The 12,500-nt window shown below is 37.9% G+C and overlaps 1 protein-coding gene across 4 annotated transcripts in view; it reads right to left on the bottom strand.

Annotated features, from left to right (window-relative positions):
* Nucleotides 1–12,500, bottom strand: part of Slc9a9 (solute carrier family 9 member A9) — a 691,893-nt gene that overhangs the window by 276,441 nt on the left and 402,952 nt on the right. For all 4 annotated transcript variants that reach the window (XM_013159812.3, XM_063249139.1, XM_063249140.1 and 1 more), the window contains exon 8: nt 8,564–8,669. In XM_013159812.3, coding sequence (XP_013015266.1) covers nt 8,564–8,669 — 106 coding nt within the window. The remainder of the gene's footprint in view (nt 1–8,563; nt 8,670–12,500) is intronic.

Genomic DNA, 12,500 nt, shown 5'->3' on the forward strand with positions numbered 1-12,500 from the left:
ATGAAGCTACTTTATATTTTGCCAAAAAGAGCTTTGACAAACACTGCTGTAGATAACCTCTAAGCACCTTTGATTTAAAATGTCTCTGACATGTATCGCTCAGTTTTTTCATTGCTCCAAGGTCTGCAAAGATAGGATGGAAAAATATCAAGCAAGTCCACGTTGACTTTCTATCAACCAGATTATTTACCATCCCTTTCTCAATCTAGTTCTCCAGAAGGGCTGTATCCACTAACTTCCTCTTTGGCTTGTTCCTGATCTGTAACAGTGCCCAGCAGACTTCAGGTGCTCCAGTGTGGGTTTGTCAAGGGGATTAAGTCCTATTTCAAAAAAAATATGTATTTGCTTCCAAAAAGAGACCATGGAGAGATTTTTGACCCTCACTTATAAATAGATGGTTAAATGGATTGATTAGTGGCAACATCCACTTTCTTCTTTTATTTAAATGTCCTACTCAAGACTGTTGTCTCTGTTACAGATAACATTATTACACAGTTTTTTTTTTCTCATTAACAGTTTATGAACCCTTCAGATACAGAAGCCAGAAAATAAATGTCTGTCACATGGAGCATGATTTTCTTTGACATTAAATGCAGACTTGAGGGGTTTTTAAGACTGGAGAATATTGTATTTTTAGACAGGAAATATTGATTAAATCATCAGAAAACAGAAACAGAGTAAGAAAAGGAAAAAAATGTGTCTTGCTCTCAGATGGTACTCTGAGGGGCTTTAAGGTTGATGGGTTATTTTTTCACGCCACATTTTTATTTATTCTTGATCCAGTAAAAAAAGACATTTCTGACAGGTGTCCTACCACCACTAAAAGTGAACTTGGAAGGGAGAAGTCAAAGATTTAATGAAATGGAAAACTCCTTCAGGGAATATAAAAGAATCCAAGTTTCCAAAAGAGTACAATTACTGTCTAGTTCACCATATTTGGCAACTTGATAGTTGGCAGATTAATCACAAGTCTGTGGAGTATAAGGACATCAATACAGAAAACAGTATGAACCCTTGTTCTTGTTTCTAACTTTTTTTGTTCAGAGTGTACACAGGCATTTAAATGTTATTTCATATCTATGTTGAAGTTGATAAATTTCTAACAACAAAACTTCCCTATGTAAATTCTTGCTAGTAGGTTAATGAATACTTATACAAATTAACCTGAAATCTGGAGAAGAGGAAGTTTTTCCATTTAGATCACTCACATTTCACTGTAAGCTTTAGAATTCATCCCACAAGGTCCCTTTGACTATATTTCTTTGGAATCAGCTAACACGTTTTCACCAATTGCTTAAATCTGTCATTAGCCACTTATCCCATGCCAGATGTACAGGTCGATTGTCCGCTGTTCTGCCATGTGGATGCTCCACTCTTGTGCAGGCTTCCAAAGGCCAGGGAGTGAGCTAATTCTTGTGCCCCTCTTTCAACTACAGTTATTCATTCACTTGCATTCTCCATTTGATTCAGTTGATATAGGGATCTGGGAACTATCCTTGACTTCCTTTTCTATATACCTGTATGTTATTCATTTATATCATCTGACAAGTTTTTATATGCTTACGCAGAATATGGGTCCTTAAAAAGAATTTTCCCTATGCCTTCTGGCATCATGAGAAGATGCTAAATGATAACTGAAAACATTTATAGTGAAGAAAGCAGGGGTAAATTTGTCCACTGCTTTAGCTACACAGGCAGGTTGTCTGAATATTGAAATGAAGAGCAATTTGGTTCAAGAAAGTGCAGGTGTGAGTTAATGAGTTATTATGGGAAGAGATGCACTCCACATCTGTGTTTATGAGATGCCTTCATTGCATGTTTGCCCTTGGTTCAGTGTGCTGGTTAACTAATCCCCTTGAGGACTTTGGGTTCCTATTTGTACAGCTTCAATGCCTAATAGTTTGAGCTTCCATTTAAAAAAAATTTTTTTTTGGTTTGACAAACACTCACCATACCTCATTTGTTGGTGAACTGTTGGATTCACATGGTTCTATCAATATGGAATCAAGGACAGTTTTAAGCTAAAACATGTTGCTTACCAACATGGATTTAGAAACTAAAATTGGCCAAGTTTGTTTTGAGAAACAATTCAAACTAAGCCTGCTACTGGCAATTTATGTTATTTAGGGAGCTCCTGACATATTATTTCCCATCCACTCATGCAATACATCAGTGGCAAGCTAAATGGAATAAATTCACCTCTAAGCTGAAAGCCCGTCTTAAACGTTTCAAACCAATTTTTGCCAATCTGAGAGATGATAGAGATGAGAGGTAATGAGCCAATTTCCTTACACAGATCGAGCTGACGTCCCAACATGTCCAGTAATGGGCATTTCATGAGAAAATAATTCCTTCCTTGTCTTTTGTTAAGACTTTCCAAAGTTGCCCTTTCCCGGTCTGCTTACTTCTTTTCAAAAGCCTTCATGAACAAACTTGACAGATATGCAGGTCTGAGCTACTGTGGGCCTAGGCTTTCACGTGTCAGCTCTTTCTTACCTTGACAGTGGAATCGAGCGTTTGCAACTACAGACTAGCAAGGCAATGTGCTTGGGTGATGGAAATTTTACTGCTCATGTTGTGGTCAATAAGCGTGAGCGCTGACAGCTTCTTTATTTCAGATATCTCGCTCAGTTTTCTAGGGAATGGGCTAGAATCTTGTTTTTTATCTTTTATATTTAAACTTTTTCAGTCTTTTAGTGTCTACAAACAGACAAAACCTTAATAATATTACTTAGCAATTGGAGCTATTTCCCTTTCATGTTTTTATATGTTCATTTTCTTACGTGGAAATCATTCTAAGCTGAGTAAATAGTTGGGTAGATTGTCTAACTTTCTGCATGACAAAATGAGTCATTAATGACCCTCTTCTCTCTGCTTTGCTTCCAATTAACATAAAATAGGCCTCAAATCTAAAAATGGGAGCTACCTTTATTACAGGAGTGCCTGAACGCAGGGAAATCACTATGCATGGTGTCAGTGCTGACATTAGAAGTCTTATTCTTCGGGTGTTCAATGATGGATCCTGAAAATTTGCTTCTGGCCAAAGCCTGACACCCCAAACTCTTATCTGCAAAGTAGATTATAAATATGAATTTTTCAAACAACCTTTCTCTTTGTGTTTTTCGGTTTGTTTCTAAACTGAAAAGCAGTTTCTGCGACAGGATTCAATCCTATGTGAGATTATACTACAGTCAGTAATCTAATGACTTTTAGAAAACAGGCCTGTGAACAAGAAAAATTCTACCTGATCAGAGATTAGGAAGGTAGGTGTACCAGGTAACCCATGGAGGGAATATATCAAGGGCATGCATTTACTCTAAAGCCACAAGCTGTATGTGTACAATTTTCTTCCATTAGAAGATAATAAAATCCTTCCACCTTAGTGGCAAAGAAAATGAGATACCAATCAATAGAATGACTTACTTCCATCCCTCAGCAGTCAGTTGAAGAACCCAGAAACCCCCAGTGGCTGATTTTATAAGTGAGACAGACAGACTCAGATACATTCCTTCTTTCCAGACTTTCCTGATTTGCAAGGAGTCCCCAGAGTCCACTTTTATGAACACACTATCATCCCTTAGAAAGTCTTCTCACTTGCATTTTTTGTTGTTGTTGGTGGTGCTGGGGATCAAACTCCTCACTTGCATTCTCTATTTAGCCCAGTCTTTCCAGATAAAAGTTTTCTTCAACTGCACTTGAATACTTCCAATAGCAGAAAATCCAACTGCTGGGTAATAGAACTGCAAGCTTCATTTGCATGTCTAAAAGCCACTTGTTTCCATAAAGCCAAATTCTATCTGACTATTGAACATTTGCAGGTGCAATTTCCAAGAGACTGAGGTGAGGTGGCTGCAAATGTGGCCCTTGAAGTAAAATATGATCAAAATAAATCAAATGATCATCATCAAATTAGTATCAACTGAAAGTGAAAGCAGAGATGTGGTAATGAGCAAGTCCCCCCACCACTGAAGTGTTCATAATGAATCTGATAAGAAGCTTAAATGACAAGGATAATGAATGCTGTGCAAACTGTCTTTCAGCCTGATTCTTTTTGTTTTCCTCTAAGTATGCGCCTGGCATAAGATGGTCCCATGTATCCTTGCCTTGAGGCTGTGCTGTCTTTGTGCCACCTTTCTTTCTGATCTGTCATCAAGTTATGCTGTTTCTTCTGTTAAAATATCATGTGAATTATTTTTCTCCTTATACTGTTTAGGTTTCTTTGTCTGTAAGTAATATAAGCCAACTCCAGCCACTATAGCCAGATTGAAGCAGGATACCTCTCCAGACAGCTGCTCCCCAGGATCTGATGGCAAGGACAGACGATCTCAAGAGCTCTCTTCTATTGGGAAGAAAAAGTGTCAGCACTTATACATACTCTCAAAGTTTCGTATATGAGGGAAAGACTGTGTAGTTGACCTGACTTCAATTGTCCTCATGTTGTTCAGTAGGGAAGGGTGAGACGCTTAGACGTCATCCAGTGTGTGTGTGTGTGTGTGTGTGTGTGTGTGTGTATGTGTCCCTAAGAAACAACAGTATGCTATTACAGTGAAAGTAGAAGCCCAAACCAACCCTTGTCCCTTATGCTAGACACGGCAGTTGTTGAGTATACATTTATTTCTTATTTAATATCTAGAAAAATAAAGTGATAGATTATTGTAATATATGCCACATCATCTACCCAATGTATGGATCTGCTCTGTAATTTCTTGCCCATCCTATGTAAAGGAACTGCAGGGATATTGTCAGGCACAGAAATACTGCTCCCTCATGAATCTGTTTCTACCTTACAAAGCACTATATTGTTCAGATTTGGGAAGTTCTTTCTTTTGGTGAGCTAAAATAATTCATTAAGTTTCTTAAAAGATATTTGCTGAGTGCCTATGGATGCTCCAGTCAGGCTGTTGGCACTGATAAAGCCCTCACAGACCTAACAGTCTATTATAACTTCTACCCATCAGTCTCAATTCTACATATCAGTACTAGTTCTGAATTTAAAAACTTCAGAGGGCATATAAAATAGGCTGGTGAAACTAGATGTATGCATACAAACAATAACCAGTTAGAAACTATAATGGAAGAAATCGCTGATCATTATTCCCCATATATAAGGTAGTTAAAGGGACTTTTAAGAAATTTTAGGTCAGTATGAACACAGCTATAAAAATTATGAATCATAAAATATGGCTCAAATAAACGGAGACACATAACCTTCCTGATAGGTAAGATTCAATATTGCAAAAATACCACTTCTCTACATTTTAACCTAAAAATTTAATGCACCTCTAATCATAATCACAAAGTGCTTTTCTGTTTGGAAAAGTTATTATTTTCAAATCCACCTGGAATAATAAATCTCTGAATATAGCATAGAAGGTTTTGAAAATTCAGAGAGGTTTGAGAGAATGATCTATTAGATATTAAAATGAACCCTGAAGCTGAAATAATTAAAACAGTGAAGCTCAAAAGCTCAGTGGAACAACAGAAAGCCCAGAACATACATACACATTCACATGTAGACATTTTAAATTTACCAGTAAGGGCTGATGATTTTAGGACAAATGGCTTTCCATCTAGGAAGAAAACCAAATCCCTACCACACACTGCATCCATATTAAAACAAATTCAAGTTGGATTCTGATGCACATTTAAAATTAGACAATTATTAAAGAAAGCATATTTACTTGAAAAAACACTTGGGCTTTCTAAGAGATAAAATTAATCACATAATACTTGAAATAGCTTATAGTGAGTGTGTACAAGCAAGGCCCAGTGATTGCTGGTCACCTCTAAAATTGCTCATAAACTAATAGCTCATTTCATCTAGTTTGCTATATTCATTTGTTAACCATTTAAAAATGTTTTATATATTTTAGCTTTTCATCATATTAGTCTACTTGTGGACTAGAATTTAAAGTATTTTTCATCTTTACTTTGAGCTCAGCTTTGAGAGTTATATTTGATATTGTACCCTAAGATTTCTTTGAAGATTTGATGCAATAATTGCTCAAATGAACAATGCATCTTCAACTTCTCTAAAATTTCCTTTTTAAACTACATTTTCCTTTTTAAAGTTCAATGTCCCTTATATGAGAATGCATATGATAAATTCTTCTAAAATTTTAATACCAGAAAATTGCTCATTTTAAGTATATCTTGTTTTTATAATATTTTTTATTCCTATATAATTCATCATATTTCTCTTTTGACTTTAGCGTTCAGAAAGCATAAGCTAAATTTATTGTCAAACTATAGCAACTAACAGCTGCCTAATTTTGCAGAAAAACTCTATCCCAAAACACATGAGTGTTTATCCTCAACTAAAATGTCCCATGATATGCATGGCTTATGTTATGAGTTGTCACAAATCCAATTTGAAAATAGACAAGGATTAAATAATAAACATGCATATATGTAATTTGGAAAAGGCAGCCTTGATCTTTGGCAATAAGAAATGCTTCTACCTAAATTTGGTGTATCAAGTGGTTATTAGACATACTGCCTAACTCTGAAATGCTGCTTGGGTGTGAGTCTGTCACTAGGCAAAGCTGTGGCCATTTGGGTCAGCCTGCAATGAGGCTCTTGCCTGCAATCATCTATCCTATATCTGGCTCCTTAGTTTGTCTCCAGTGAGTGTATCAGTTTGAAAGAGTGGTAAGTGAGCAAGGTGCCAATAAATTAGCAATTGATACAGTTTCCCATGGATTGTGACCTTTAAAGCACTTAATAGAACAAGGTCTTATTGAAATAGACCTGGAAATCTGAAGATAATTTTCATACACAGAAATGTATAATTCTTAGGCAACAATATGTATGTGAGAGAGCATGTGTATTTAAAAAAAAAAAAAAAACCCTCAATGGTAAAGTAAAAAAAAAAAAAAAAAAATAGGTGAGTTAAGAGGTTTCTTCAAAAAAAGGAGGGGGGGAGAGGCTGGGGATTTAGCTCAGTGGCATAAGCGCCTGCCTTGCAAGCAGGCAGTCATGAGTTCGATCCCTGGTACCGATTAAAAAAAAAAAGAGGTTTCTTCATTTTCCTGCAAGGTCAAAATTTATTCTAATTAACAATAGAAACAATAGATGGTTTTAGAACAAATTGAATGATGAGTAAGCCACAGAATACGGAGAAATGAGAATAAAAAATTTAAATCTCTATGATGTGAAAGGTTTATACACATTATTTCATTTAAGGGCTACAAGAACATTTTTTTTTTTTTTTGGAATGTGTAAACTCTTCATCAACCTCCTTAAACATATGGCAGTACACTGACACAAAAGACTTTGTGCTGAAATAATTTGGATATAGTGCCCAGTGAGGTGGAATCTGGACATGTAGTCTTCTTTGTAGTGTTATTAGAACTGGCAGGGCAACTTTCATGCTTGTATGAATAGCCTTGGAGCTCGTGGGAAGTGTGGTCTCTTGTGCTCTGCAGTAAGTTGGATCAGCTGACTAAAGCCATAGGTTATCACCACCAAAGTGATTTGCCCTGGTTTTATTCATAGGAGAGCACAAACCAGTTCCAGCTATCTTTCCATGCATGATAATCTACCTGGTACTCCCCAAATAGAGCTTTAAATCCAATTAACTGTTGGCTAAGTAAACAGAGGTTTCTTACTTAGAATCTTTTTTTAAATTAATGAGATCATCTATTAATGGTGGCCAGACAGAATCTGGTTTACATACATCCTCAAATATATGTAAATTATTACTATCATTTGTTATTCAGACTTAAAGGATAACCTCTTAATATGCAAATTCCTAGGGAGACATACCTAGGAATTTGCATATTACTGGTTAACCCTTAATGGAGATTCTTACCATTTGAGTGTCAATTAAGATGTCTTGGGCAGAAAGGGTGCCAGGACTGAAGTCTGGGAGAAGCAGGGAATTGGGCTTTAGGAGAGAAACAGCTTTGATGTTTTCTGGGAGCTCCAGTGATGCTTTTAATATGAAAAACACCCAGTCGTTGCTACCCAAGTGCAAAACTTCACTGTTACAAAAATGTAAACTGATTATGAAATCCAGATCACAGGATGCATGGTCCCTGTCCTTGGGACAACTCAAGACTTTGTGTAGACTTTTTGTGTAAGAGACACTGAACTGCACACCCTACAGATTTACTTTGTTTTCTGACTGGTCAATGTGCATTCCCACCAGGCCTCAACACTGCTGCAGAGGAGATGTCCACACGTGGAGAGGCTGCCCAGGCTGGACCACATAGCTGGGTAGCCGCCATCCTCCTCTACACGGCCTGTGTGTGCCCTTTCACACGGAGCAGAGACTTCTTAGGTGATCTGTCACTACCATAAATCAGTCACTTTAACATCCTCTCCTGTCCAGCAAGGCTAAAGAGCATTCTGGAGACATCTGTTATTTTGTCCTAAATGGATGAATTATTATTATTTTCCCACAGGACACCCAAGGAAGGCCTGACTGATATAAACATTCATATTCCCTCTTCAGGAGAGAATTTATTTCACCTCCTGCTGAGTCAGGGAGGAGTAGACACACCCAGAGATGGGCACACAGTTCACACATCTAATTCTCAGTGCAACATGAAGTACTGACCTGTTAGGCCGGCAGCCTCAGCAGACAGGAAGGCACTCCAAGAAAGAAGAAAAAACAAGCCTGTTTCCAGCATCGGGAACTCACAGAGTTTGGTGAATTTGGTCAAGTGACAAAGAAGTGTTAAGGGAAGCAAGACTCTGAAAGATAAATCTTCTTGTTGATGGCGATAAACTGAGCTAATAATAGTTTTGAGATGAAGATGATTCTCGGGCCTGACTGGAAGGGTGTCAGTCTCCATGAGCCCTATTAGAAAGACCACAGAGAGTTCCCTGCTTTGCTGAGGGACAAACATGCCATAAAAATTCAAACCTGTATTCAGATTATTTTTTTTTTAAAGATGCCTACTAAGTGTGTAAAACTGTGATACAAAACCTCTTGAATTTGGCCTTAGCCTTGTGCGCTCCTAGAACTGTAGCAGATTGAAGAAAACAAAGGGGGTGTGGCTGGAACCAGATGCTGGACCTGTCAGTGTGGAAATCAGAGCTGCTTAATGTGTGTGGGGTGGGGTGAGGTGAGCGCAATCTGTGTGCGGGCAGCACTTAGAGACAGAGATAGGGTCAGGAGAAGGAATTACATTCAGTGACACTGGACCTTTCCATTTCCCTTTGCTATAAGTAGAATACAGGAGAAAAAGTTTTATTATTTCCAGGTCAGACAAGATGCCTTCAGGCACGTAGTGGTTCATTTTGGCCAGGATGACATTTGGACAATAGTCTGTAAATTACAAATATGATAAAGGGATGGAAGCACAAGTTGGGCAAAGAAAGGGTTATGATCAGCCGTATGTGATTGCTGAGAAAGTATTATATGTAATTTTGTCCAGATTAGGGATAAAATGCCCTGACAGATAAGGAGAGGTGATCATGTTATATTTTTATGCTTCTAGAACAAAATTTATAGCAGGTTCCATATTAAAAGATGTTTAGCAGCAGGCCAAGGGAGTAAAAACATGACGTCCAGCATGGAATATCTGGGTTTGATTCTTGGCTTGGCCAGTCACTGGCTGTGTGATTTCTGATCAGTATATTACCCTTTCCAATGTGAATTGGCAAGGAGACTAATGCTTGTTCCCACCGTGTGGAGAATAAAGTATGTTAAAACCGTCATGTAAAGTTTTAGGAAGCACAGAACACCTACAGGTAGAAATATCACTGGGAGTATGGCTTCTGGAAACTGACTTCACCTGGATTTCAATTCGCTACATCTACTTGGACAGGTCTTGGCTTCTATGTCTCTGATTTACATTGGAAAATGGGGACAACAATAAAATCTATATTGTCAGTAATATGAACTAGTTGATATGTGCTAAATATTTAGAACGATGCTTACCATGCAATAAGTGATATCCAACATTTTCTATTGGTGATTTAAATTAATGTTTTTGGTAAAACAATTTTACAGAAATAGAATCTGTATACATCTGGAGGCAATTCTTCATCTGGAAAAAAAAATGGGCTGCCCTTAGGCCCCTTTTCATTATCCTTTCTTGTTAGTTTTAGAGAAGCCTTGTTAGTTCAGAGAGAAGCCTGATTTCTCTCTCCGAAGTTGTTTTAAAGAGAAAGTCCAGGCCTCTGCAAGTAACAGAATATCAATAGGCTGTAGAGCATTCTCCTCCAGAAAACAGTTTGGTTCTTAGTCAGCCCCCAAGTGCAGACTTTGGTGCCACAACCTGAGGAGATCACTTCATCATAGAGGAGATGTGGAGGGAACCGCAGTATACACTTCTCTCCTTCACAGCTTGCTCATAGGTTAAAGGCCTCCGAGTGCCACATTACTGGTCATGCTCCTGTGACTGAGCTCTGTCTTCCCACCACTCAACTCGTATTTCTGTATCTTTCCTCCAGAATCCTGGCAGACTTCCCATCTCTAGGAATGTTTTCCTTCCCTTATGAGCCTATGTCAACACTGTCAACTCACACCAGGCAGGGAAGAGTTCCAAACTCAATTTGTCTACCTGCCACACTCTGTGGTGCTGAACAACCTAGTTTGCAATCTTGGGCTTGAAATGTCTTAATTGTGTGGCATTAGTGAAGTTAACCTTAACTGTTCCAGTTTCATCATCTATAAAATTAGGATAATAACAGTATCTACTTGTCGTGTTCTTGTAAAACCTGGCTGAGACAATCCATGCAAAATAATTATAGCAATGGCTGGCACATGGCAAAGTTCTAGAAAATGTTAGGTGATATTCTATCATGTTCATTATGACTGATTTGTGACCCATAGTGAGCTACTAAACCTCCATAAGCCTTAGTTTCTACACATGTAAAGTGAAGGTGATAATTATCTGTCTTACAGGGTTGATTCAAATGCAGAGGTGCACAGGAAAGTCCTGAAACATACTGGACAGTCACTAAATGTTCCTTATCATTGTTACTCATAATATTCCAAAATAACACACAAACTCCACCACAGTTCTACCTAATGATTAAGAAGTAGTGATTAGGAGTATGATCTGCTCTTGATTCTTACTCTATGGCTTCACTTCTTGGCTGCACGAACTTGGCAATAATACCCTTTCTCAGCTGTGGTGGCCAATAAAAGTAGTACCTGGCAATAAGGTCTCTGTGAAGGTGTAAAACAGGCAGTGGAGGAGCCTGCATATAGAGAGTACTGGACACCGTCAATTTTGGATGTTGGAAGCCAGCTCTACATTTTCTGACTTACTTTATCTCTGCCAATGGAGGTGCCATCCTTTAAGGGCTACAAAAGAAAACTCTGGAGTGAGCTTTGACTCCCTTTATTTATCTCTAATAAACAATTAGACATTATCTCCTTTCTGCAGCTTCCTCCATACTTAATCAGTACCATTTCCCTCACTTCTAATCCTCTTTCTTAGACACACACTATGTAGCAAATATGTTTTAAATATTTGACTGTCATGGTGTCCCTGAGAAGAACCCTTCTGCAGCTAATCGTGGACTACAGAAAGAAGCTCAGATTCTTATGAAAATACCTCAAAGGATTCCACAAGCTGACTTCACCTGCTGTATGCCTTATCTTCTGCTTCTCTGACTGGTGAGTCAGTCCACTGGTCCTCTCAGGCACTTCTGCTGCATGCTATAACAGCCAGTTCCACCTCCACTCATTAAAGGCTACCACTCTGCATATAAATACTACTTGTCAAATGATTTTCAGAATAATACAGTTGGTTAAGCCTCTATTGGTCCTTTCTAGACACAATGGCCTAATTTTTATAATCCTAATGACTTTCTCAGCTCTTTCTTTCTTTTTTTCTTTCTTTCTTTCCTTCCTTTCTTTCTTTCTTTCTTTCTTTCTTTCTTTCTTTCTTTCTTTCTTTCTTTCTCTTTCCTTCTTTCTTTCTTCCTCTTTCTTTCTTTTCTTCTTATTATTGGTACTAGAGATTGAATCCAGGGTCTCTATTCTGAGTTATATCACAGCCCATTTTAAAAACTGTATTTATTCTTTTGAGACAGTGTCTTAGGTTGAGCTTGAAGTGCATCATTACACCTGCTTTCATCTCTGAATTTTTATAGTTCTAATAATTATGTGAACTTTAGCACTAATTTTCTAACTCTTAATATAGATACTTGAAGTGAAAATGAGCCTTTTTAGCTGCTGCATGGTGAATCTCTGAGAAAATCCTCATGGAAAAAGTCCCCCAACTTTGCTTTCTTTGTCATGGTCTTGGCAGACTCCTCCCTCTTCTTTCTCTGAAGTCTTCAGCCCTTGCTCTTTTGCTTTACCTCTTCTCTCTGATTTCTACTAAGCTTGCATGCTTGACACTGGCCCTCTGGAGTATCTGCCTCAATTTTGACTTCCTTTTGCCCCCATCCAACTACTCTAGGTACATAGTCCATTGGACAAGCCTCTTTTCTGATTAAATCCTGTAGGAACCCAACTCATCCTCTCAACTTCCTAAAAAAAAAAAAAGGTGGAAATTCAATGACAGAGTTACCCAACGATAGAAAACATT

Source organism: Cavia porcellus, unplaced genomic scaffold (assembly GCF_034190915.1).
Source record: "Cavia porcellus strain 051 isolate PalLab524CR breed Dunkin Hartley unplaced genomic scaffold, mCavPor4.1 scaffold_5, whole genome shotgun sequence".
NCBI classification, from domain to species: Eukaryota; Metazoa; Chordata; class Mammalia; order Rodentia; family Caviidae; genus Cavia; species Cavia porcellus.